Here is a 26,955-nt window from a genome sequence, read left to right as displayed (position 1 = left end):
TGCTTGCTTATTAAACTCAGCCTGTAGTGGGAGGCAATTAAATATGTATACACATATATATAAGCACTTCTTATAACCTAATTACACTTGCCTGAATTTGTGATTCCCTCACCTAAATCTGCATAAACTTTCAGCTAAAAAAAACCCTTTATATGAAATATTTATTGCACTGAATTGAAAAGAAGTGAACCGACCCCATTCATCATACTTCGCAGATTGAGCTGGCAGGAGGGAGCCCTGGGGGGAGTCGGGCGAGTGCCACCTTCCGAGTGAGACGAGGGGGCTGATGCCCTCCTGGGCAGCACGCTGGGGATCGTACGCTTCCTTGTGCCGTGCCCATGGGTGCACAGCAATGCCCAGGCAACCCCACGCGCCCCGTGCAGCTGCCAGGAGGCCAGATTAGATCAGCCAGCTAAGCCTGGTACGTGGGGTTGCCCATGAAAAAGACCAATCTGCGGGAAAAACGCGAGTAGCTGCACGTTCCCTCAACCCATGAATGGAAATCAAAGTGCACAGGTTCATCTGCCTGACCCGCAGCGCTGCCGGTCCTCTGCTTCGCTCCCTGTGTTTGGAGACACAGGCACAACATCGAACAAGATCGAAACCCGCCCGTGTCCCGCAGGCAGAAGGTGTGACACAACCCACCAGCGGCAGACGTAAGGCCAGGGCAAGGGATAAAATGGGATGCCCTGGCCTGCTTTCTTGTGGGGTCCCACTGCTGTCGGTCCCCAAGGTGGGTCGAGAGAAGCTCTGTCCACCCCGCACGAAGCCCCGCAGAAATAACATGCAGAAGCAGCCTGTCCCGCTCCTCATCCCCATTTACCTTCACCACCGAAATGCCATAGTCCTGGAGGGCCTCGGCCGAGTTCTCAATCTGCTCCAAGAAGGGCTGGGCACCAGGAGAAACTGAAACACAAAAAAAAAAACTGGTTTCCATCCCTTCCCCTTACAGATGAGGCAGATGAGAGTACCTTCAGGGCAAGCACTGTCTGTGCTCTGGCATGGTAACAGCCTGCTGAGGTCCCCATGCAAACATCCCCGGGACACCCCAGCAGACCCGAGCAGGGCAAACGGGGAGCCGTGGCGTGCTGCCGGCGGAGGTGCCGGGAGCTGGCTGGGGAAGGCAGAGGGACTGGGACTGGTTTTGTCAGATGGGTGCTGCTGGGCTGGGCTGCAGGTCCTCAGAGTCAAGAGCATCCTCCTGCCAGATGCTGAGACGGTGCTTGACACAATATGGTCTTGCTCGTACTCAAAGAGTAAGGCATTTACTGAAACAAAACTAACCGTGGGCGACAACACAAATGCCCACACAGTCCCCACCTTCCTTGCTAACGCACCCAGCCTCTCAACGCTGACGTGGAAGCTGTGGTGGTGTCTCAGCCCACGCCGATGCCTCTGGGAAACCATACCTGAGGGTCACGAAGGAGCAGAACAAGAAAGGCAAGGCCAAGGATCTCCCTGTAATTCCTGACAGCCCTTAGTTCCCCTGTGTGCAAGCGATCCCCCTTTCCCTGGGAGGTACCATGGAAGAGAAACCCAGCCTCTTTGAGGGGACTACTCCGTAGAAGGCTGGGTTTCTCTTCCATGGTATGTCCAGAAAATAATCCAGAAAATTAATGAAGAGGTTTGAAGGAGCGTGCCTGGGGACACAGCCAGGAAAGATCCGACCCCGAGAGGTCTCTGCCTGTCAGGAGCACTTGGAGCTGTGCAAACACAGATTTGCCAGCTGAGCTCGACCAGCTCTTCAAAATCACTTTGGGTTTAAAAAACTCAAGAATTGCCTCTTCATTGTTCCACTTTCACACACACCCTCACACAAGCCTTTGCTGAAAACCCAGGCCTATGTAAATGTGTACAGTTAAATACATACCATTATGGCTGAAATAAGCCAGGGATGCTTTGCCGGCTTGCAAGCTACTGAAATACTCCTGGGGGCTCAGCTCCTGCAGCAGCCTCGCGCTTGCCCACGTCGGGACGGAGGAAGCACAGAAGAGCAGGAAAGCGAAGGAAAAAAACCCTCTGTCCTTTTGGGTTGACATGGCTGTTATCAGCTACAGGCATGGGAGAGTCACAACTGGGGAAAAAAAAAATCAAAAACATATATAGACAAACATATATAGGAGTGTCTTCTGTTTAGGTAGGTGCAGCATGACTGTAATTTCCAGATGTGACATAAACATCTCAAGGACAGCATGAATTAGTCACTAGGACAGCAGGTGATTCAGACAACTGTAGAGATGATAGCAAAGGCTACTCCCTTTCCTTGAGCGGTATCTGCAAGCGCATGGACCCTCCATGCTTTCAGTTTAGAGCTGTTTTTCTTCCCAATTTTTTTTTTTTTCCTTTTGAGCCAAACAGAAATTACACATGCAGGCAGAAACCAGTGGCCGTATCATACAAAAAAACCCACCCAACCTGTCCCAATTCTTGTTAAAAACCTTTGAGGATGCCACTAGCCTTAAATGTGCCACTGAAAGAGGTGTTCACAAAGGGACGGGCCATATTGCCCACTTCAGACCGTGCCAAATAATGTGGGGAGGTTCAAGAGCCCTCCTCTAGTGCCTGCCCCATCTCTCTGCCATTCGAGGTTTCAGCTGCACCAAATGGGAGAGGGGTTTGTGCAAACTCCTCGGGCTTGTCACACCTTGCTCGGTCCAGCCTCATGTTATTCTGACACGGGTGGCACGGGAGCAAAACCATGACCCGCGCCAGTCTGCAGTCTCGCTTCCACGCCGGGTCTCCATGTGGAGAGGAGCCAAGGAAATTTGTGAGATGCTTCAGAGAACGGGGCAAAGACCAAGCGGGCAAGTCTGCTGCCAGGGTTCACCAGCAGCCCTGCCCAGGCTGCCCTGCCACAGCTGTTTAACTCTTCTTGCTCAGATTAAGGGGTTCAGGAGAGCTTCATGTGGACAGAGAGGCAATGGAGGCCCCCTCGCCTAGAAACATTCAAGGACAACCACGACAGGATGAGAAAAAGCCTTCTTCCCACTTCATTCCCCTGTTTAACGCCAGGTTCCGTCGCAGCCTGCTCTTCAGGTATCGGTCTTTGCTGCTGAGAGTGCTGGAGCATGGCTGGTCGCTGGTCAACGATGAGACAAAGCTGGAATTGAAGCTACGTGGAAGCTGCTTGCTTTGCATCACGAGCTGCAGCTGTTTTCGTTAACAAACGCCCCTGTGTCCATGGTCTGTCATTCCCTCCGACACCCTGTCAGATGCTGTCAGCTTACTGTTGCTGCTCTGTGATGAACCCGAACTCAAATGCTCAGAAACAAGCAGGCAAAGTCCCTCTGCCTTGCTCCAAGAGCGGGGCGTTAGTGAAAGCCAGCCATGGTCAACCTTCACGGGCTCCCTCTCACGTAGGTGAGGTGTTTGGATCAGGCCTGAACGGCACAAAGGAACAAAGACAGAGCTGAGAAAGGCATCATTTTTTTTTTTTCTTTTCATCTGAAAACCTCCAGTTCTCTCCTTTCCAGCTTTGGGAAGTGCCAGGCATTTCTGGTCCTTTGCCCTCCCATCTGTTCCTCTGGCTTACAGAGGGGACAGAGAGCGGGGCGGGAGGGCGATGTTTATTAAATGACAAACTTGGCTACAGCGGGATGGAAAAATAAACTCAATCCTGGCATGTGGGAACCAGCCCAGGTCAAATGGGAGAGCTTACTGTCAAGGAGGCAAGAGGAGCAGCCTCCAATGACTCAAAGACTTCACGGCATTATACCTGGAGGAGGGTGCCAGCGGTTTAAAACACGACTCCAGCCTCTACCCAGCCCTGATCTCTCTTCATGCCTCCTCTGGCTCCTGTAGTTTTTCCAGCATCCACCTCCTGTCCTCTCCACATCCCTGTGTGACTGCTGCTCTCCTCCTTGCACTTCTCCCAAAGTCAACCCTGTCTGCCCCACCACCACCTGCCCGGCTCTGTCCCATGCCCCCGCTCCTCCCCATGCCCCCTCACTCCGTCCCACCGCCCTCGACCCGGCTCCTCCCCGTGCTCTTCTCGCCCTTCACACAAAAACGTGCGCTCATCCCTTCCCTACTCACGTCCTCTCACCTCCCCATTACTCCGTCCTGCCCAGCAGCTTCCCTCTTGTGCCCCATCAATCCAGACTTGAATATTCAGCTTTTAGGCCATTTCCTCTCAAGCTGTGCCAGGGGAGGTTTAGATTGGATATTACGAAAAATTTCTTCATGGAAAGGGTAGTCAAGCATTGGACCAGGCTGCCCAGAGAGGTGGTGGAGTCACCATCCCTGCAGGGGTTCAAAAAACGGGCAGACGTGGCACTTTGGGACATGGTTTAGTGGGCATGGGGGTGTTGGGTTGATGGTTGGACTGATGATCCTAGAGATCCCTTCCAACCTTAGTGATTCCTAGTTTTACTTTCATGAAAAAACAATCGAGCCACCAAGCCAGGAAACATGAAATTGCTACTCTCCCCTTAATTGGTTTAGTGGTGGAGTTGGTAGTGTTAGGTTAATGGTTGGACTGGATGATCTTAATTTTTAATGATTATTTTTAATGAAAGTAAAAACTAGGAATCATTAAGATTGGAAAGGACCTCTAAGATCATTAGTCCAATCATCTTGGTGATCCCAGCTACTTTCCCCGACACCTCGCCTCACAGAGCCCCCGGCTGCCAATATTTATTACTGAGGAAGCTGAGGAAGCATATTTCATTCAACGGAGGGTGATGTGGGGTGGTTTTTAAGATACACAAGGCAAGGGAGAACCACTGTCCTGGACTGCATGGCCAGCCGGGTACCGTCTCCATCATCCGCGGGCTTCCCTGAACCCAGGAGAAACAGCACCAACCTGGACTTAAATGCCAGCGATGTAGAATCTCCCACATCCCTCCGTAGGGTATTTTCCTCCTGGTGATCAATGACCTTCTTACAAAAAACCTACACGCTATGTCTGGTCCAAATAGGTGACGCTGCTGCTTCCCCTTCGTTTTATCTCATTATAGCGGTACCTTCCAGCCTGCAGAGCCCTCGGTCAGCAAGTTTTAACTCCCTAGGTAGATGTTCCTGAACCAGGAGCATTTAGGATGCTCCTAAATGGAGTCACTTCAGCCTCTCCTGTGACGATCAACACAGATCAGGCCTTTTGTTGCAGCAGGTCGTCACCCCGCACCCAGCTGGTACGGTTTTTTGGCAGCCGTGCGGCTCGTCTGCCTTTCATGCCCTTCCGGCAGCAGTTAACCAGGGTGCTGCCCTCCCAAATTTGTCGGCAGAGGGGACACATAACAGCCCCCAAATCCAGGCGGGGCTGACTCAACCCCGTAGCTACATCAAGCTCAACAGGCTGAAGCACTCTCCCCGGCACGGCTGGATGCCCTAGCCCAAATATGCCTGGCTGCTGCTGCTGAAAAATGCAAGGGAGAGCATAACACTGATGGCTCTTCTTGCGCTTTGGACTGTGCACACAGGTTTCCTTTCGGGGATCCAGAAAAACTCCCTGAAAAGCTCTCTGTTCCAGCCTTCCACTCTGCAGATCCACGTGAATCCCTCCAACCACACGTCACTGCCCGACCAGCAAGCCCTTCCCAAACGCATCCAACTTGCTCGCAGCCAGCTTGCCCGAAGGGAAGCTGTCCCAACAGCTGTATTGCCTGCAAATGTCTTTTCTCCTAAAGAGATAATAAACTGGCTCTTCAGGGCCAAAGAAAGCATCCCCAGGATCCCACTGAAGCATATCTGGATGATGCCGACTCTCCAGTGACAACCCACGACGTGAAACTCCCCCCCTGTGGCCACTTCATTGCCTGGGGGGGGGGGCAGGTTTGTCCTGCGGGTTTATAATTCATCAGAAGACCACGCAACTCCAAGTCACGTGCCTGACAACTGCTGAAATATTGCTTACGTCGAGCAATATTCGTTGTCTTTTTCTCCCCGGTGAGGTTATGTGTTAGTTTTATGGAATCCGACGGCTGCCCAGCAATAACCTCACTTCCTTACCAGATATTGCATTATTTTGCATATTTTTCACTACACGCTCGCCTTCCCTGCTCACCTTTGAAAAAGTGGCATCAGCCTTCTGCTAAGCAGCAGGCAAGGCAGGTTAATTAGCACTACCCAGTTTTGCTGGAACAGAGCTCAACCCAGCTCCTTTCAAATTTTCCAAAGGCAAGTTCTTGGACCCGGCTGACTTGAATAAGGTCAAGAAGCTGCAGTTCCCCAGCATTTGGAGTTGGGACAGCGTTGAGATCGCTCTCCATCGCTCCCGGATGGGTCTGCAGTCATCGGTCCGAAATACCTGCTGGCCCTTCCCACCCGTCCCTTCTCCCCAGCAGCCTGCGGAGGAGGCAGGGCTTGCAACCTGCAGCTGCGAGGCTCCTACAGCCGTGCCACCCCATCGTCTGCTGCCGTGGCTGTGACCCTGCAGCTCCGGGAAGGTGTTTCCACCCTTGCCAGATGCCCTGACAAGGCTCCCAGCCAGGCTGCGACGCCGGGACCCACAGTGGACTCGTGCACCGCTTCCAGCCAGAGACGAGAGCCTCGCCGCGGAGGTCTTTCTCCTGCACTTATCCACGAACGCCGTTCCAAACCGGAGCACTGCCGGGCTTTTTGTGCGCAGGCAAGCACGCTTTTCAACCCACAGCATTTTAAAGACGTTGCAGATTGCTGCGTAATCAGCCCGCGGCGTAAATCCGCGCCGGGGCAGCCGAGGAGGCCGGAGGCACATCTGGCACACCGTGTCGGACGATAACGCGCGCCGTGTCGGATGATAACGGAGCTCCGCTCTGCACCAACGCCTCTCCCCCAGGCTCTGACCCCCTGCACCAGCCGTGCCTGGTTTTTAAGTGCAAGGGACGGGCCTGCAGTTGGGGGACGAGGGTGCCTATAGGGGCGAGCAGCATCTCGCAGCGCACGGATCCTTCTCAAAGATCATCAGCAGGAGTGGGAAAGGCACGGACATCAAAGCACATCCCCGCTGCTGCCCAGCATGCTTGGCCTCGCTGGGTATTTTTGCAGCGATGCTCCCCCGCCGTCCCATATCCTGGCGCTTCCTGGAGAGTTTCACTTTCATTTTCACTTCCAGGTCCCACTTCCCAGCACCCAGTAGCCCCGCCGGGCCTGGCTGGGTAGCCGAGGTTGCAGGAGGGACGCGCCGCAGCCTTTCCCTCTGCCCGCACTGGGAGAGGAGCGCGTCGATGCCCGCGCACCGCAGACCGCCCGCAGCGTCACCCACTGCTGCCGCGCCGCTGTCCCCGTTTAGCCTGTCCCTGGGGACCAGCCCCCCCAAAGTCCCTGGAAAGCAGCTGGCACTGTGATGAGGGACGTTGCTGAGCTGGCTTAGGGATGTCACCTACCTGGGTGTCCTGAGCTGACGTCCTTGTCCCTCCAGCACGGCTGCCAGGAGAGCGTCACGGTGGCCCGGCTCTACGGCTGGAAAACCCACGAAGCGGCCTCGTCCTACACGCTGGCAACGGGATGCCAAAAATAAAGCTGGCGGGTCTGTGCCGGTCCGGCCCTTCCAGCGGCGGGATTTCTGGGACCAGAGCTGAGATCTCTTGGCAGCAGGGTGCTCTCAGCTCCTTGCCTGACTGCTACGACCCCTGAGCTTTCCCCTGTATGAGCTTTTCCCCACAGCCATAGGGATGGCTGCCCATATAGAGGAGACAGCACCGGACACCCCAACCTGCACCTCCGGCAGTGGGGCTTCCTCCCTGACAGCCACGCAGGCTGCTGGGGGTGCCCAGATCCCCCCCGGCAGCTCCAGGGACCCCTCTAGGGAAGCCCCCTGCTCCCCGCAGCAGCCCCGTACCTACCCCCGGGGGCTACAGCACTGCTACAGCCGCGGAGGCGGCTGGTTCGCCGCCGAGATCGCTGCGGGGCCTCCCCCCGAGCCTCCCCCAGGTACTCGGGGCTCCCCAGGGCCGGCCCTGGAGCTGCCGGGACCTCGCTGCAACCCGCACCCCGCTGCACCCCGCTGCAACCTGCACCCCGCTGCACCCCGCTGCAACCCGCACCCGGCTGCACCCCGCACCCCGCTGCACCCCGCTGCAACCTGCACCCCGCTGCACCCCGCTACAACCCGCGCCCGGCTGCACCCCGCTGCACCCCGCTGCAACCTGCACCCCGCTGCACCCCGCTGCAACCCGCACCCCGCTGCACCCCGCACCCGGCTGCACCCTGCACCCCGCTGCAACCCGCACCCCGCTGCACCCCGCTGCAACCTGCACCCTGCTGCACCCCGCTGCAACCCGCACCTGGCTGCACCCCGCCCCCCGCTGCACCCCGCTGCAACCTGCACCCCGCTGCACCCCGCTACAACCCGCGCCCGGCTGCACCCCGCACCCCGCTGCACCCCGCTGCAACCCGCACCCCGCTGCACCCCGCTACAACCCGCGCCCGGCTGCACCCCGCAACCCGCTGCACCCCGCTGCACCCCGCACCCCGCTGCACCCCGCTGCAACCCGCGCCCGGCTGCACCCCGCCCCCCACTGCACCCCGCTGCAACCTGCACCCCGCTGCACCCCGCTACAACCCGCACCCCGCTGCACCCCGCACCCGGCTGCACCCTGCACCCCGCTGCAACCCGCACCCCGCTGCACCCCGCACCCGGCTGCACCCCGCACCCCGCTGCAACCCGGGCCCCGCTGCACCCCGCACCCCGCTGCACCCCGCTGCACCCCGCACCCCGCTGCACCCTGCACCCCGCTGCAACCCGAGCCCCGCTGCACCCCGCACCCCACTGCACCCCGCTGCAACCTGCACCCCGCTGCAAGCCGGGCCCCGCTGCAGCCTGCGGCCCCCCGCGCGCGCCCCCGCCGGCGGCGCGAGACCCGGCGGCGCCGCGCGCGCCCCGCCCCCCCGGGGAGGCGAGGCCTTCAGCGGGGCGGGAGGAGGGGGGTGGGGTGGGGGGGGTGGGAGGGAAAGGCGGGCGGCGGCGGCAACCCAAGAAAGCAAGAGGCGAGGCCGGCGGGGGCGGCCGTGAGTGACAGGCGGCGCGGGCCAATCGAAGAGGCGGATGGGCGCGGTGGGGGCGGGCCGGTGGGGAGCCAATGGGGAGCGCGCGCTGTCAGGAGCGAAGCGCCTCAAATAATCGGGCTCAGCTGATTGTCCCCGGCAGAGAGTTGTTTGGCGGCGGGCGGGCGGGCGGCGCAGCCAGGAGGGCGGGCGGAGGAGGAGGAGGGGGAAAGTGAAGAGGGGCGGGCGGGGGGGGGGCTCCCCTTTGTTGCATGGGGGTCTCCAGCCGGGGCTGAGGGGAGCGGCGGGGCTGGCCAGCGTTCGGCGGGCCGTTGCTGCCTCCCGCTGCCCCATGAGCGCCACGGCGGCGGCCCTCGCCGAGGGGGCGGCCCTGGCTGAGGGGGCCGCCGTGCCCTACGCCGTGGAGCTGGGGCTGACCGTGCTCCACACGGCGCTCTACGCCGCCCTCTTCCTCTTCGCCTACCTGCAGCTCTGGCTGCTCCTCTACTACCGGGAGCGGCGGCTGAGCTACCACACGCTCTGCCTCTTCCTCTGCCTGCTCTGGGCAGCCCTCAGGACCACCCTCTTCTCCTTCTACCTGCAGAACTCCCTGCAGGCCCTCCGCCTCCAGCAGCCCTTCGCCCACTGGCTCCTCTACTGCCTGCCCGGCTGCCTGCTCTTCTCCAGCCTCTGCCTCCTCAACCTCTATTTCGCTGAGGTAACTTGGGTTTTTTTTTTTTTTTTTCTTTTTCGGGGGAGGGGACACGCTAAACCCCCACCCTGCAGGACGCCGGGGCTAAAGGCTCCTCTTCACACCCCCCCCCCCCGCCACCCCCCCAAAACTCGGGGGTGCACAAGATGCCCCCTGAAGCCAGGCTTTGGGGTGGGATGGAGGGGGGTGTGGAGGTGTGCCCTGAGCAGGCTGGGTGGGAAGGGGCTGCCCTCAGTGTAGGCTCTGGGGCAGGGTGGGGGGATGCAGGGGTATGCCCTGAATCCAGGATTTGGCGGGGGAGGCACAGAGGTTATGCCCCGAATCCAGGCTTGGGGATGGGGGAGCGCAAAGTGTGCCCTGAATCCTAGCAGCAGGGTGGTGGGGTGCAGGGGTGTGCCTTGGGTGCAGGCTCTGGAGGGTGGCATGGGGCAGGCACAGGCAGGCACATGCCCTGAATTTGGGGTTTGGGGGGGGGGGGGGGGGGCGGAGATGTGCCCTGCTCCCGGGTGGGGCTTTCCCCCTTTGCGACCCTATGAGGGGTGGCAGTGGCACGGGGGGTGTGCGTGTCTCTTGGGGGACTGTTTTACATATTTTTATTTTTTTTTTTTAATTGATTCCCCTTCTCTAAAGGGGACCAGAAAGTGGCAGCAGCAGGGGCTGCTCTGGCCTGGAGTGATGCCAACCATTACGTCACCAGCTAGAGCCTCTTCTGCTATTGTTGCTGCGCTCCCTCCTTCTCTCCATCTCTCCGCTCCGCTGTGAACTGGGCTTGTTGTTCTGCAGCTTGTTGTCAGACAAAAAAAACAAACAAAAAAAACCCAAAACCCTGAGATCCCTCTGCCTCCCCAAACGACAGCCCGGGGCTGGAGCAGTGGCCCCTTCCTAGCATGATGATCGCTGCTGGGACAGTGCGGAGCTGCTTGTTATTGTCGCTGAGCCGTATTCCTCCTTTTCTGGGTTTCCCATCACTTGTTTTGTGATTTTTACCCTCCTTTTTCTAGTCCTTTTGCTCGTCTTTATCTTTTAGAGCCTTGGCTCTCCCCTTCCCTCCCTCCTTTGAATATTTTGTTTCTGCTCCAGTTTCTCGTGAGCAGCCCTTTGCTTGCCTGCCTTCCAGTTTGGTGACTTGTTTCATAAATAGGCAGTACTTTCCTTCTAGCTTTGTTGTTGTTGTTCAGATTCTTTGCTCTGCAGCTCTCAGCTGTTCGCCAGCCTCACAAAGGAATCGCTAACACACAGCGAAATCGCTCCGATGTGTCACCGATGGGTGTTATGATTTCATTTTCCCGAGGACATCAACATTCACATGATAATGTGAGACTTGGAGCAATTGGATTTTTCAGCTGTTTTGGTTTTTCCCCCCCTCCGACACAAGCACCTGGAAGCTGGGGTAAACTGCCCGTTGCAAAAGCTGTTGGTGTTAAGATATGCTGCCGATCGAGTGGCAGCAAAATAACAAATGGTGCATAGTGTGCATAATTCATCTTGTCTGTTAAAGGGAGCCTGACCTACCAATTGCTCCAACTGGTAGGTGTTTGTGTGTTCCTTGAAAGGCAGGCTGAGGAAGGGATCCCACGTCCTGGTGCCACAAAGTGGCTGGATTTCTGTTTTCCTCCAAGTCGCTGGACTCGACAGCAGATTTGCCTCTCTGCGGGCTTGTTAAAAGGCTCCTTTAAAGAATGGCAAAGTAAATTCAAATAGGTTCTCAGGCTTCCCTTCCTCCCACGATATCTGTTTTTCAGGGGACTCTGGCTGAATATACCCCATTTCTTTCTCCTTGAAGACCCATAGCCAAGGGAAATACTGTCTGAGGAAATAACAGCTCAGAATCTGGAGTGGGGAAGGATAAAATGACTTATTAAAATGGGTATGCGTGCTTAGATACAGAGGGGGTCTGACACTTGGCTGTTGCAGGCAGAATGGGTGTCCAGCACTTTGTGGTGTTTGTGGGTGATCTGAGCCTGCAGCTCCAGAGGTTTGGAGAAGGAGCGCAGCTAGATGGAACGACAGCCTTTGGTGCTCTTCTGGCTTCCATTTTAACAAAAGAAGTGATGCTGAGTAGTGATATTTGGCCTCCTCCGCTTGGAAAACGGGCTGATAAAACTAGCCCACCCTTCTCTTGACAGAAGGGTGCCATGTGCTGGCAGCTGACTGAGACGTGCCTGGCTTGGCTGTGTTCAGCGCTTCCCTTAAAGCACAGGAGGAGTTGCATTAAGCGGGGCTTAGGGTGTAATTAAACAAGAATTATCAGTACCTGGAGGAAGGAGAGAAGCTGTGGTGGAACCACAGCAGTTTAGCTGGAGTGGCTCAAGATTTAGAGATGGCTGGTGTGTTTATTAGTGTGACTTCAAGCAGAACCTGCTGTGGAGGGCCCATCTGTTTCCAGTTCTTAAGGGCCACTTGGTAGCAACCTGTGGAAGGGCACCGGGCTTCTGCTACTCTCGGGGCAGCGTCCCGGTCTGAGATGTCCTCAGATAAAAGCACAGGCTGCTTCTGTGCTGAAGGCCTGGCTCATTGTCTTTGTACACAGTGCCTCCTTTGTGGAGATGCTGGAGAAATGGCATCTGCCTAAGCAGTGGAAGAAAATGTGGCCTGTGCTGTGTTATTTGAGCTAAGCTTGCTTGGTTTATGGAGCTCCTTCAAGCTATCTATGAGCTGAGGATGAAATGGTGCTGGGTGGGGGAAGAGCTCCAGGAAACAACAAATACCCATGGAAAGCTAGCATTATTCTGCACTCTAGGCTGTTCTGGGGCTGAAATTAAAACTCATGAAACTACCTAGTGTTCCTCCTTTCTGTGGGTAGAGGCTGTCCTGTTCCTAGCCCCTCTTGGCCCCTGAGATTCCTGAGGGGACAGAGAGGCCTGACAAAATGCTTGTGGGGTGCTTATTTGGTGGTGATAGTTCCTTCTTGTCACTGCTTTAGTTCCACCTGGAACATCAAAAGGTGTACTGAATGCCTTTTGCTTGAGAGCCTCTCTTCCTCTCTGCTTCAGCCTGTAATGGAATGAGTTCCTTTCCAGGAAACCGGGATTTCACAGTACAGCAGGTCAGAATTCCGCAGATCCACTTCCAATCCTGCCTCAAACAGGCAGAACAGTGGCTCAGGTACCGAACGCAGGCTGCTTCTCTGCTTTGCTTTTGGAATAGCTCCTCTGCTGCCAGCTAGACATCTGCTTGAGTAACGCTACCTTTCCCAAGAGTCTGCCAATTCCTACTTTCCCCCAGGTCATCGTCAGGGGCACAGTACATGGAAATGTAGCCACAACAACCTCCATCTTGACCCTTTCAAAGACCTTCTTGAGCACTTGGCATCCTTGCCTCGCCTGGGAGTCAGCAACTGCGTGCAACAATGAGTAAGGCCTTCTGCTGGAGTGGCGAGGCTCCGGGAGGCTGCTCTGCCAGACCGGCGTGGCCATAACCCTTAACCTGTCTGGCTTTAAGTGCTCCATCTGACTGGGTGACATCAGCCTCTTGCATCCCGTGCTGCTCGAATTGCACTGGAGCAGACACGCATGGAAAGAGCATCCAGCCTCGGAGCTGTTTGTCCTTGCTGTCCTGTATCTCCCTACCTTCTCAGATGGAAAACTGGAAAAGCCTCCAACCGTTCTTGTACTCTTCCACCTCCCTTACCTAGCATGTGCCTTCTGCCTCAGCAGGACAGCTGGTAAGGGGTCACTTAACCTCAAAACTGCTCCATCCCATAGCTGATGATTCCCACGGGCCCCACAATTCCCGAATGAACAGGTGGCTGTGCCAGCAACCAGCTATTCTAGGAAATTAGGGTACATGCAAGTTGCACCCTGCGTTCATGATGGCATAGGATGATCCTGTATTAGTGGGGATGGCAAGAGATCCTCCTCGCAGATGGTTCCTCTGAGGGACGGGTCGGGGCTTGAACACTTGTTATGGGGTGTAGTCCCAAAATAGCCTGTGCTCTGCTCTGATGCTCGCTGCTGCATGACTGTGGTGAGAGAAGGAATCTAATCTGTCTGTGGATGCTTTTGCAACTGAGCGAGGGCTGTGTTCACGTCAAGGCAGGACATGGTTATGTCTTGTATGTGGGGAGCCCAAACTCATGATTTCTTTCCGGAGCAAAAGAGACCGATTTCATCAGATGGATAATGACAAGTTTCTGGCTCTCCTGGATCTCTTGGATCTGTTGTGAGCAGCTGTACCAAAACCAAGCTGAAGAGCTATCTGAGGCTTGATGTTAGGGCTAAGGTCCTGGCTTGTACAGGTACTGAAGGTGGTCCTTAGAGCCATCTGTGGGACATGGTGTCTGTCACTTGTCATCTTCTCTTAGCAGCTGTGACCCCTCCAGCACACCTTCTAAGGATGAGTGTGTTTCTTAAACAATACTTTGACAACATGCCCTTAGCGAGTTTGCTTTCTGGGCTCAGTGATGTGAACAGGGCATTCGCTTTTGTGAAATATATCCACTCGTCATAAAACCCAAAAGCCTCCAGCATCCCAGGGGACTTTGGGGTCTGTAGCTCTTCTTGGCCTCGCCTTCCTCCCAAGTCTGTGGCTGACGTGAAGTGCTCAAAGGACTTGTGGCTCCAGAAAGACAACTGAGTATTGCCTAACTTATAAAAGGCTTGCTGAGGAGTAAATGTTCTCAGTCCTGCTGCTCTGGGCTAGCAGAGACCTCTGTTCCTTGTTTTCAGCAAGCAACTGCGTGACTTCTGGGGCTGGCCTCTCAGCTAGGAACTGAAGGAACTGTTCGCTTTGCAAGGGTTGCTACTAGCAACTTGGCATAACGCACCTGTTTGAGGACAGGGGTCTGTATTTCCTATTTTTATGAAGACTAGGACTACTCCTGAGCGCTCTGCACTGACTTCTTCACAGCAGAACCCTCTACATCAGCTCTCCTTGGGCTTTGAAAGCAGCAGAGCTAGTCTGGTGCTGAAAGGCTTGCAAGATTGTCTCGAGGATAAGAACCCAAAGGTGCCTTGTGAACGCTACTGGTGTCGCCTTCTGACCCAGCCTCTCTGAAGAAAAAGCAACCTTCAGATGAGTTATCAAGTCTTGATAACGAAAACCACTGTAAAGTTGTAAAGTGAGTGATGCCTGTTCTTTTCCTGAAGTTATAGGACTAAATAGCTGGAGGCTAATAAAAGTGTAAAGGCTGGTGCCGTGGTCTCCCTCTGCTTTTAGTGGCAGCAGTCCAAGCATGGGTCTCAGGTTGCCATTGCACTCTTAACCCTCAGACAACTCTGTGTGCCTTAGTCCCCAGGGCTTGGGGCTGTAGGGGAGAGTCTGGGGAGACTGTCTGGCACAGGGCTACTGCAGCTGTGGAAGCCAACATCATCTTTTTGTTAGCCAGTGGCATTTTGCTGCTCAGCTGAGGGGCCGTTCTTACCCGGGGTGATCAGCTGGAATACAAGTTGGGGACTGTTGTTTGCTCTGCTGTTCAGAGGCTGTGGTTACGGACTGCTCTTCTGCGAGTCGGAGCAGGAGTACAAATAACCTTGGATGTATTTCCATGCTGTGTGAATGGGTGCTGAACCAAGAGGTTTCCTAGCTGGATATCCTTGATATCTGTTTTGATACTCCCAAAGTGCTTGAATGTAGCCTACAGGCAAACTGTGGACAGAGGAAAATTCAGGGATTTTTTTCTGTTTTGAAGTCACCACGTGGTCCTTCCAAGGCCCAGGTTTCCTGTAACTCGGATGAGCTTTGGGGCTCGGAGTGGATTACGCCACGCTTCTGTACTTGTCTGGGCTGGCATAGGCCAGGAGAATAGGGTAGAGGGCTTCAGAGACTGCTTGTAGTACTGTGCCCCTCAGCCATGGGGGCTGGATACCTCCCCCTGCTGAAGTACTGTGCCTTGTTCCCCTCCAAATGCTTCTTGAGTTCATCCTCCCTCAGACTCGGGGAGAGGAGCCAGGCAGTGAAGCTGGCTCTCGGAACAGGGTTGCTGAAGCTGTCCGATGCCCTGCTAGGAGGGCTTTCAGAACTGCTTGAAACTACTAAAAGGGATCACACAACCCTCAAATCCTGAAACATCTCTGGAAATCCTGTTGGCAGGAGCCTGATTTCTGAAGCTTCCGAGTGCCATCACTACCTCGGTGCTGACTGGAAGGCAGGAGCCAAGAAATCCCATCAGGAAAAAAAAGCTGACTAAGGGTGCCTGGTAAGAGATGAGCGATCCAGCTGTGGTGTGGAAGCTGACAGGGAGGACTCCTTGCAGAAGCAGTGAAACTAAACCTCCACGACTGTACAGGGATCCCACAGTGGTCTTGTGGTGACCACAAGTAGATGTCTGGTGGATCTGGCTGGATGGCTCTCTACCTCTAAGTTCCTTCAAAGTCTCTAGTCAGGACATGAGCTTTGTCCAAGAGTGCGAACTTCAGCTCTGGGATCCTTCCTGGTAGGGTCTGTACCAGGATCTGTATTTTTCACAGGACAAAACCCAGTTCCTGCCATGGCTGTGCCAAATCCATGTGTGACAAGTGAGCTCCGTGGAGCTCTGCCAGCACGCTGCTGCTTTCCTGCTGCTTGTCCTGACTGCGTGTGAGCACCGGTTGCCTGTCCCCTTGCAGCAGGACTGCTGTGACTTGGGAGTGTGTCTGCACCTTCCTAAATTGTCCGTGCTTCCTTAGGCTAGAAGTCCTGCCACGTATGCTTCAGCAGAAGCCACCCTCCAGCCCGAAGGGACATGGAGGCTTGTCTGCCGTATTGGGAAGAGCGCTGCAGGGCTGCCTGAGCGTGAGCTGATGGTTCTCCTCCAGCCTTCCCGACCCAAACAGCTGGGGCTGCAGGCATGGCTTCAGTCCCCTGCAGTCTGGGGAGAGGCCTGTGAGCCTTTGCTTTGAAGCACCGGTCCTTCTTGTGCAACTTGCGGCTTGATTCTCCTAATTCTTTGTGCGGTGAGGAGATTGGCAGAACCCAGATCCACTCTTGGACAGAGTGCGTGTTTCTTTGAGGAATGAAATAGTCTGTAAATGACTGACTGTCATCTAGTACACTTGCCTGTCAGGTGTGCCATGCAACTTGGTAGGCTGGGCCTTCCACCTCTGGAGGGCTTCCTGTTGTCTCAGAGTTACTTTTCAGGTGTATTTGGCCTACAAACAACTTCAGGGTGGAGGAACTGTGAGCTCCAAATGCTTGTTACGGCCTGCAGGTCCATAATCCGATGGGCTATTTCAGATCAGCTATTTGCCTTGCTAAAGCACAACAGCTGAAGTGGCCTTCTCTAACAGGGAAATCAAGCATGATTGAGGTCCTAAAATATGCAGCATAGAACACTGGGCAAAGCAGGTGTATTTTTGAATGTTCTTAGTGACTGCTGAGTGCTAAACTCTCTGCTTCTCTTGAAGTCCTTAGGTGTGGTGTTATTAAAGTTCTTGTCGCATATGGGATATTAAATATGTTTATGGGGACATGGTTTAGTGGTGGACTTGGCAGTGTTAGGTTAATGGTTGGACTGGATGGTCTTAAAGGTCTTTTCCAACCTAAAAGACTCTCTGATTCTATGCCTATTGGACACCCTACATTTGGGCTTGGCTCTTGCAGGAAAAAGAACACTGGTCTTTCTTGCAAGTGGGTCCAGTGCAAGACTTGGCGCTAACAGATAATCTAGAGGCCTTCAAGATGGCCAACCGGATGCTGGCTCCCCTGTTGTATGTATCTTTACTAAGCTTAAAGGAGAGCTGTAGGTCATGTTAAGTAATGCTGTGCAAATCTTTTCCCCTAGGTCATATTCAAAGTGAAATGTGCAGCTGAATTCAACAAGTACAAGTAAGTGATGCTTTTCTGATGTTACCTACAAAGCTGGCTTCAAGTGAACCCGTGTTGCAGCGCTAGGAACGGGAGCTTCAGACCCCAGAGACTGAGCAGAGCTATTGCCGTACCTGGCTGTGCTCTGGCAGAGGATCACTGTTGTGCCTTGGAGCAGGACTGGGAGCTCCAAGGGTAGTGAGGAAGCTAAAGCGTATACTGCATGCCTCCGTACATGTCATCAGCATCCCAGTACCGGTGCTGCTATAGCAAACTAGATGAACTCTTGAGGTCATTCTGAGCTGTCCCACCCCAGAAAAGATCTGCAGAATAAGGCTTGAGTAATAGGTGGGACCAGTGTTTGTGCAGCCCAGGTGCTTCTTAGCCATTTCCAGGGAAACCCACAATGGGAAATGCAAGCTCCAGTGGCTTTCAATAAAGAAGTTGCAGTGGTTGCGATGACTCATAGCTTATTGACTGAAGTTAATGCAGAGCTGGAGTGACACTTAAAATCTGCAAGATAAGAACCTGACTGTCAGAAGATGAGTCTTGTAGCTCATGACTACTTATGCTGCTCATGCATTAGGAGAGCAGCTCAAGCAAATACTCTGCAGACTTGGGCTGTCGATACAACCACTGAAACTTGCTGGAATGTCTGATCTTCATAGCAAGCAGAGCACTGGGCATGCTGGGAGGTCCTCTTGCCTGATGAGACAGGAGGGTGGTGGAGAATGACCCCAGAGCTGTCTGACTTGAACTCCATCTTTTTTTCCCCCCCCATCTCTCCAGGGTCCTGTTGTATCTGGGCTCCGTATTTACCAGCCTCCTCTTCTTAGTTGTGAACCTAACTTGTGCAATGTTAATCCATGGTGAGGTCCCGGAGAACCAGCTGAGGTGGACAGTCCTTGCCCGCGCCCTGGTCAACGACAGCCTCTTCATCCTCTGTGCCATCTCGCTGGCTTGCTGCATGTGCAAACTGGGAAAGATGTCTTCAGCGAATGTCTACCTCGAGTCTAAGGTAGGTAAATGCCTTGTCAGCTACACTGGAACTGCACAATTGGCAGCTGGATTATCAACTGAGCTCTGTGTGCTTACTCATGGCTATGCTGGCCTTGTGGCACCTGAGCTACTGTTGCTTAAATACTCCTTCCAGCGTGGAGGTGGCAGCTCTGGGACTCCTCTCTCCAGAAAGTGCATGCTCCTGCTGTAGGAATGAAGTGCCCTGTGTGTTTTAGGGGAATACGCTGTCTGCAGCTTTGCTGGCACAACAGGAGGGTTAGGAGCTGCTTATGCTTTTGAGGTTTAGAAGTATAATTTAGGGTTTGACTGGAAGAGAGGGTTCTCCAAGAGTAGCAGATGCAGTTGCTGCAGTATATTGTCACTAAGGACAGTAAAGTCTGCAGCATATTGGTATCTCTGGCAGATGCATTTAACAATTCTCTGCAAAGGGGATCCCCTCAGCAGTCCTGTGTGAGATGAGCATCTTAGAAGGGGAGGAGAAGTTACTGTAGGTCCTGCCCCAAGGCAGAAGGACAGGTGAGGGTCTGAACAGACACAACTCTCCTCAAGCAGGTAGGGAAGTGGATAAGCCACCAGCATCTCATCTTAGCGTGTGGCAGTAGGCCGCAATTAAGTGTGCGCTTGAGCTGGCTCCTCTTCCTCTGGGAAGCCATATCATTCCTATCGGAGGCACTGATTCCAGGGTGGGGACCTGGCCTGGTGAGAAGGGCAGACAGCAGGCTCTTGATGAGCCTGGAAGCATCTACAGGAAAAGCTTCAGCACCTGAGCAGAGTCAGGCTCAGAGAAGTGGCTGCCTGGCTCTAGCACTTTTGAGCTACTGTCTTTTTCCCAGTAGTACAGCTCCTCACCCCATGGGCTCCGAATTGCCTCTTCCCAGGTGTCGGAAGGTGGGGCTCTGGCCTCCTGCAGAGACCTTATTCCCAATGTGCCCTCAGTCAGGTGAATTGACATGGGCTTAAAGCACTGCCATGCCTGCTGCGAGGTTGCCCAGAGCATAGAGCTTCTGGAGGCTGTTGGATGGCTCTGTCCCTGCTCAGGAAGAGGATGAAGAGGGTGACAAGCTGCCTTGCAGCTACAATAGACATTCTGGATCCAGCCAACTGCATTGCATTGGCTGGAGGCATCTCCTTGCTCCTTAGCAGGCCATCTGCGTGACCACTCGAGTGGTTGCGACCCACTGCCCCTTCTCTTAGGGCAGCTGAGTGAAAGCCAAGAGGGTGGCCGGAGCCATGCTGTCAAAGTTGAAGCTGAGGCTTTTTGTAGGAGAGGTCTGGGCCTCTTAAGCAGCAGAGAGCATTGGTGGTTGCCCAGAGCCCAGGCTGTGTGGGCCACGGACCACGGGAGTGGCTGCCTAGCTGGCTCTTGTGAGAGCTGTCCACAGAGGCTGCCGATCGCAGCCAGGTGATCTGAAGTGAGACAGAGGAGCCGTGACTAAGCTGCAAACCTGCTCACATCCCTGCTTACATGGGCCAGGTATCCAGCTCTGACTGGCTCTGGACACTAATTAACTTATCAAGTTCACCCAGCAGTAGTTTAAGAATGCAGTAACTTCCTCTAGTTCCACGCCTGAGGCTGCCTGTGGGGCTGTGCTCTTGTACAACATGCTCTGGAGAAGCCTGCTCTGGGGTTGAATACTCAACACGACTGCTAAAGGTCTCTAGCATTCAAACGCTGTCTCCCTTCCCTGCCTTGGAGGCATCCTCTGACTTTGTGTGGTGGAGGAGCAGCGAAAATAGGGTGGGGATGAGCAGAAACGTTCCACAAATGCCCAAAAAGGCTGTTCTTGCCTCCTGAACTCCAGCTGTGAACCTGCTGACTCAAAACAATACAGCAAGGCTGGGGGGGCCCGGTGAGGCTGCTGCCTCCACTTAAAGGTGGGAAGGTTCGAGGCATCTGAACACTTGGGAAGGATGCTGCGCTATTGAACTGCTGCCAGATCCTGGCCTGTGGTCCTTGTCAGCTGGAGACTTGCTTCACTACCTTTTCTGCCTCTTATTCTGCTGTCCCGAATACCGAGGGCTCAGCTAACGGTGCTAGAGCGGGTTGCGTTCTTGTGCTTCGGAGGTGTCATGGGGAGTTGTCTGTTAGCGGCGCTTTCGTGCTGACTCTTCCAAGACGTGATCTTAAGCAAGTGCTGTAAAGCTAGGAAAATAGAGCTCGCGTACCCGTAGCTCGGATGTGGAGCAGGTCAATGAGATGTGCTTCCTGAGCTGACTGTCTCTCTGAATACAAAGGCAAGTCGGCTGCTGAGATGGTTTAGTGTGGACTTGGTAATGTTAGGTTAATGGTTGGACTGGATGATCTTAAAGGTCTTTTCCAACCTAAACCATTCTATGATTCTATGTGTGTCTGCCCGCTTACTGGCTTCTGCTGTGCAGTGACTTGGTGGCTACCGGTAGCTATTAAAAGGCTTCAGCAGTGTATTTAGCAAAGAAATGCAGACGCTTGCAGATCTTCAGGTAGCTTCCTCTCCCGTGGCTAGCTGTCCAGGAAAGGTGGGTGCCGTGACCTTCGGGTACCTCATGTGGCTATCCCTCTGACAGCACTGCATCTGAAACCCTGGGGAGAAAGCTGCTCTTCTCCAGCACAGGACAGCTAGCGGGTCCCGCAACACCTAGCCACCCTTCAGCACGCTGCTCTGCATACGGCAAAGCTTGGTTCGTCCCACGGCAGCGCTGCGGTTCAGGTGCTGGGTCTTTCTGAATGTTCTCAGAGTTGCCCACCCCAAATATTTGGGTTTCTTTCCTAGATGAACATTGTGTTCCATGTCAGGGGTGCCAATCTGCTGCGGAGTGAATGAGCGTGGCGGACATCTCCGCTGTAGCGCCTGATCGGGGTGTAGAAGCAGGAAGACGATTTTCTTAATGGTTGTTGGTTGGCCTTCTGGAGACTTCCACAGTAAGATGGTGGGTGGGCTGGCTTCTCTCTGGACCAGCAGGCTGAAGCTGACTGATAAGATCCCTGAGAACGATGCTCCTGTGCCTCGAGTCTTCCCCGCTCCCTGGCGACACTGGCTGTGTGGCTCTGCTACTGCAGTGAACTCGTCACGTGAGGAAGCTCTTCATCAGCTCTGAATATTTTAGCAACAACATCCAAATGTTCTAGGTCATTCTTGCCTGCGCAGCTCCTCCTGCATTTAAGGGGCGGGGACGGGGAATTGCAGCTCTGTAGGAAGGTCTGTATTAAAACTTTTTTTTTCTTTCTGTTCTAGGGAACATCTGTCTGCCAGGCTATTCTTGTGGGATCTGTAGTCGCTCTTCTGTATTCCTCAAGGGCTTGCTATAACCTGGTAGCTGTGGCCATATCTCCAGACAATGTTCCCGGTCCTTTTAACTATGGCTGGGACAACCTTTCGGACAAGGTAAGTGTCTGTGACCCCCGATCCAGAGCTGGTAAAGCGAAAGGCAGTTCTTGTACCGTCCTGTGAGGGCACGTGTAGGCGAAAAGGGGGGCTATGTGGGGGTGTCTTTGAATCCCTAGACGAGCTGGCTTTCTGCCTTCAGAAGCCCTGCTTGTTCTCTCTACCAGAGCATACCTGAATGTTCCTCTATCCGGCTACTTCTTCAGGAGGGATTCCCTGTTGTGCTCTTCAATTTTTAGCTGTCCAACTCTTCTTTTGGGGGGAGAAGAAGAACAAGTCAACTAGAGCAGAAAAGCTGTGCTTAATCGGGTGTGGCTGTGCGCAAGGGAGAGTTGTTGGTGCGGGGAGGGAGCTAAGGGGCCCCTGGCAGCACACAGCAGAGAGCTACCTCACTAAAAACAGTAGCAGCAGTCAGGTAAGGGTCACCAGGCTGGTTTAGGGACTCCTGCCTTCGTAAGGGTTTCTCTGTGTTCCTAGTTCTAAGCTGTGCCCGGCTTTGGGAGCCGCGTAGCTCTGCTGGTGGCTAGGATTATACGGAGACCTCTAACTCCTGTCTGCAGGTGCACGTGGAAGTGAGCAGTGAAGAATACGTCGTGTTCGGAGTGGTCCTCTTCCTCTGGGAGCTGGTGCCGACGACTTTCGTGGTGCTGTTCTTCCGGGCTCAGAGACTGAGTCAAAACTTGGTAGGCCTGCGCCAAGCTGCTGTAGCTCGAGTACCCCTGCGCGGGGAGGAGCCCCAAAGCGCCCGGGGTGGGTCTTTGGGAAGATTGTCGGAAATCTCTCGCTTCTGGCCTAACTCCTTTCTCTTTAACAGACTCCAGCAGGGATGGTCAATAGTCACAGTTACAGCTCCAGAGCCTACTTCTTTGACAATCCGAGGCGCTATGACAGCGATGATGACTTGTCACGGCTTGGGGCCAGAGAAGGAGGGTAAGCGTTGTTGGGCAACTGAAAGCGCAGCTGCTGTTGTACTGCCCTGTGTGGAAGCAACAGAGCTCTTGGAAAAAGAAAAAGGAAAAAAAATTTGGTGTAAGAGGGGGATGGGGCAAGGAGCCTTCTGACGGCGAGCTTGGTTTTGTTCCCTTCTGCAGCTCACAAGGAGCTGTTTTTATTAGACAGAAGCGACCAGCTCCGAGAGGTGGATATTGCACTGGGTGCTCGCGGGTAGAAATACGCAGCGGCTACAGACAGGAGGGCTTCTCTTGCTGGGATCCTTCCTCAGCTGTGGGGACAGAGGGCTTTTGGATGACCTCCAGAGGAGTTTCTCCACCGGAAAGTGAGCGGTGGTGAAGTCCTGGGAGCCAACTGGGACAAAGCTCTGCGGGAACACCCGGTGTAGGGGAGAATGTTCCGGTATCCCCAGCAATGCTGTAAGGGGAAACCTGACAGCCCTGTCTTTCACCCGCTGCTCAAGGGTCTGAACTCCACCTGCCCGGGGTGTAGTGAGGGGTTCAGAGGTTCTGGCTGCTCTCAACCAGTTTTGTAGGGCCCGGTGCTTTTCTCCTTGTACCCGTTTCCTCAAAGCCAGGTTCCTCGGAGATACCGTGCCTGCATGTCATAGCCTGCTTCTGCAGAGTTGGATACCCAGATCAGTGCTGGGAGCAGGAGTCTTTCCTAGCAGTGGAGATGAGCTGCAGCCAAATTACTCATCTCTAAGAGTCCATGTTTGTTTTTTCTGTCTCTCCTCCCAGTTTGGCCACCCCTCAGTGCTCTGGCTGCTACGGGTCCCTGGCTGGGAATGATAGCTACGCGGTGGGTCCCCGTCTCGGCGGAACCGCTACGGACAGTGCTCCCTTGCTCTTTGCCGCGGGCGGCTCGGAGATGAATAATCACCACAGCTCATACCCTGCACCACAGAACTGAAGAGGCTGCGAGGTCCCTTTCTTCCCAGAAGTGGCATTCATGTATAGGATTGTAACCTGGTTTTCTCTTTCCTTCTTCCCCGAAGCATCTAACTCATCGACACAAACATTCCACTACCTGCTGCAGCTGTGAGCAGGACTGAGCCTACGGCTGCAGGCAGTAAGCAAGAGAACTGTGACTTTAAGGTACCATGTAGCAAAGCGAAGCTGAACTCTCTGGAAGCTTTTTCTCGGTCTGGTCTTCAAGATGTTGGCAGCTAAACGCACCAGAGCTTCCTCACTAGAAAAGAAACATCAAATGCATATTTGCACTTTTATCTGCACACTTGGAAGGAACGAATCTTGCTCAGACCGTGCTCGGTCTGAGCCTGTTCTAGTTACTCTTTTAATTGCACATCCATAGCTGGGAGAGGCACCGTCTTCCTGCAAAGACGTGTTTTTGTGAAGTACTCTGCATCCTGACTCACTTGGGAGTGTGAAGCTCTGTCAAACCCAGCGCGTTACGGGCAGGGCCTCCTGCGGCGAATGTCAAAGTGGACTGTGCCATATTCGCACCCGGCAGGGCTGACGCCGCGGGGCTGAGCGTGGTCTTGCTCTGACTGCTGCTCCTTGTTTCACCCCGTTTGCCGAACTGTCCTACCTAGGACTTTGCGGGCTCAAAGCTGAGCTCAAAGCGCATCCCAGCGGAGGCCTGCGAGGGTGAGATCGAGTGCTCCTACTGGCATTAAATCACTACGTTGTAACTGACCCACTAGCTTACGGCGAAGGAAGAGGGGCTGGTTTGGAACGGTGGCTGCTGTCAAGTGAGACGGGGCGGGGGCGAGACTTTTTTACAGGCTGCTGCCTTGTGGGAAAGCTTAGAGCTGGAGCTGGCTCGGCGAGAGCGTGTGTGCAGGAACATGTGTGGCCCGAAGCGCACGGCAAACCATAGGGCTGCTTTAACTGGGGTGGGGGTGAGAGCAGTCCTGCTCCCTCCTCTTCCTCACCCACGCTGGGGCTCCCCTTTTTCCCCTGTCGGTATTAAATCGCATTTAGCGGATAACCAAGAGTTTTAACCTGAAGTGAATGTGAACCGGTGGGCTCCCCGCTGAGGCGCAGGAGGCTGGCTGGGGTGTCTGGCCGCTTTGCGGAGGCGATGCCCGCTGTGGCGGAGGGAAGCGGCGGACGCGGCAGGGGTCTGGGCTCCCCTCCCACCCCTGCCATGGGGCAGGGCTGTGGGCCCGGCGTCCTCCCGCTGCCACGGTAGCTGTGCCCGCAGGGTTTAGTGGGGTACACGGGCTTTGAGCGTGCTGGCTCGGCCTGGGAGGAGGTTTCTCTGGCTCTCTTTAACCACAATAGCCAAGTTTGACCTGGCCTATAGCTCCATCAGGCTCTTGGAGATGAGGCTTGATGTTATTCCTGGCTTGTTCCCGAGTCCTGTGTGGGAATGGGCAAAGCAGCTTTGGATGCAGACTTGGGCAGAGGCACTGGCCCAGGGAGGGACCTCCAGTGACAGCCTGAACTGGAACTGCTAAATTTTAACCTCCCCGGAGCTGCTCCCGCTGTTCAAAGCCCAGCCTGGCACTGAAGGACCCAGCTGGGGTGGAGGAACCCCCTGGGCAGGGTGCGGTGCTGCCTGGCTCCGGGTGCGTGATACCAGGCTCTGGTGCCAGCGGGACCCCCGAGGCCACCTTGGTGCCCACCGCTGCATGCGAGAGGAACCCGAAGTCCCTCAAAACTTGGGGGGCAGGCCATCTGTGTGACCTGCCCCAGCCTGCGCTTGTACTGTGCTAGATGTCACTTCTCACACGAAGAGCACCCCGTCCCAATGTGCGGTCACCTGTGCCGGCTTGCGCGCCTCTCCCTGCTAACCTGCTTTGCTCCAAAAAAGGAGCAACCCCTCGCTTCTTTTCGGAGGAGGCTCTGAGACGCCGACTTTCGGCACATCCCTCTTGCTCTTAGTACTTGAACCAGAGAGCTCAGCCCTGGGCACGTGGCTCTCCTGGCCGCTCCTCCTCATGCGGGGTGAGGGACCCTGCTCCTTGCCTCGGCCGGGGGGGCACAAACAGGTTGCTCCATCTCAATCACTGCTTGACTTAATGGCAAAGCTAATGAAGGACCCGGACTCTCGGTGCGTTGCCCTTCTTTCTTCTCCTGTAAGTCACCAAAGAGAGTAAGTGACGCTAGTGGCCCCTGTTCTTGCTTAAATTCCAAAGCACTAGGAGCACTTTAAGTTTTTCTTTGGAGGGAAAGGAGTGTAGTGCAAAAAAAAAAAAAATTAAAAAAAAATAAAATTAAAGGGCTACAGGCTCATTGTTCATATTGCACTGAAGCACACAACAACACTACGATCTTCCTGGCATTAGGATGGCCGGTCGGGGCAGTGAGTCTCGTTGCTAATGTACTTGTGAGTGACTGGCGAAGCGTTTTGGTTTTATTCATTTGTACGGATGGCTGTTAATTTCGAAACTCTGACCGCTCCTGCTGGGGCCAGTCCCGTGTTTTACTGAAGTAATTTATAGCTGAGAAGTACAATGACTTTTTTAATGCATAGTTGCCTTTCATTAAACTTACTTTTTTTTTTTTTTGGGCGGGGGGTATGATTTAACAGTGTTTTGGCTTTGCAGTCAGGCAGCAGCTGGCTGCAACAGGAAGCTGTGGCCAATGAATGTACCTATTTGTTCTTCACTAAACTGTAACCAAGCACTACTATGTTGAAATAAAAAAAAAAAAAAAAGAGAGTTTCTGTGCTGGGTTGCTGGAGGCCTGGCTGCGTTTTGCTCCTGGTGTGACCCAGCTCCAGCCGTGCTCCTGCAGTTCCTCATCCCGGTCAAGGACAAGGTTGGGTGCAGAGCACCCGGCAGTGGTTTTTGCTAGGGGTCCTGCAAAAAAAATGTGCCCGAAATACGCCCCCTTTTCCAGCTGCGCTTTTTCTGGAGGGATGCAGCGCTTCCCCTCGTCCCCGGCTCGTGAGGTACGACGCGCTCGAGCCGCATCCTCTGCGCCTCGCCGCATTCTGCTTCCACGCGCGCAGCTCCCCGGGCGCGGGCTGGGCTTTGTCCCCGCTGCGGGAGCTGCTGTCCCTCCAGCCTCCTCTGCGGCACAGAACGTGGTAACTTGCTGCTTCCCGCGTTTCCTCGCACAGGTTTATCGGCGCAGCCTTGACGTGCGCTGCGTCGTCCTGTGCGGCAGTACCCGTTCCCCACCGCGTGTTCTGGGGGCTCTGGGGTGACAAGCAGCGTGGCACGGGGCCGGGCTGGCGGTGTCGCAGTCCCTGGCAGCGCTGCCCACATGTGAGCCTGTCCTTTGCCCCTGTTGCGAAGGTGGATGGTGTAATCGGGGCTGGCGCTATCCCCGTGGGACCTGGCCGGCAACAGGACGGGGTGTCATAGAG

The 26,955-nt window shown here is 54.7% G+C and overlaps 2 protein-coding genes across 2 annotated transcripts in view; one reads left to right on the top strand and one right to left on the bottom strand.

The window, feature by feature from the left end:
- TXNDC16 (thioredoxin domain containing 16) overlaps positions 1-2,039 on the bottom strand; it is a 34,521-nt gene extending 32,482 nt beyond the window's left edge. Inside the window, exons 1-2 of the mRNA XM_009492193.2 lie at positions 1,871-2,039; positions 824-906 (exon numbers count right to left, since the gene is read on the bottom strand). Coding sequence (XP_009490468.1) covers positions 824-906; positions 1,871-2,039 — 252 coding nt within the window. The remainder of the gene's footprint in view (positions 1-823; positions 907-1,870) is intronic.
- Positions 2,040-9,256: 7,217 nt separating this feature from the next.
- On the top strand, positions 9,257-23,583 carry GPR137C (G protein-coupled receptor 137C). Its single transcript, XM_075712782.1, has 7 exons — positions 9,257-9,622; positions 17,316-17,359; positions 18,128-18,356; positions 21,571-21,720; positions 22,281-22,403; positions 22,535-22,650; positions 23,412-23,583. Exons 1-7 carry the CDS (start codon positions 9,257-9,259, stop codon positions 23,581-23,583), a joined length of 1,200 nt encoding a protein of 399 aa, XP_075568897.1.
- Positions 23,584-26,955: the final 3,372 nt, after the last annotated feature.

Source organism: Pelecanus crispus, chromosome 6 (assembly GCF_030463565.1).
Source record: "Pelecanus crispus isolate bPelCri1 chromosome 6, bPelCri1.pri, whole genome shotgun sequence".
Lineage (NCBI taxonomy): Eukaryota > Metazoa > Chordata > Aves > Pelecaniformes > Pelecanidae > Pelecanus > Pelecanus crispus.
Note: the sequence above shows the minus strand (reverse complement) of the source record. Positions and strands in the feature narration are given on the sequence as shown.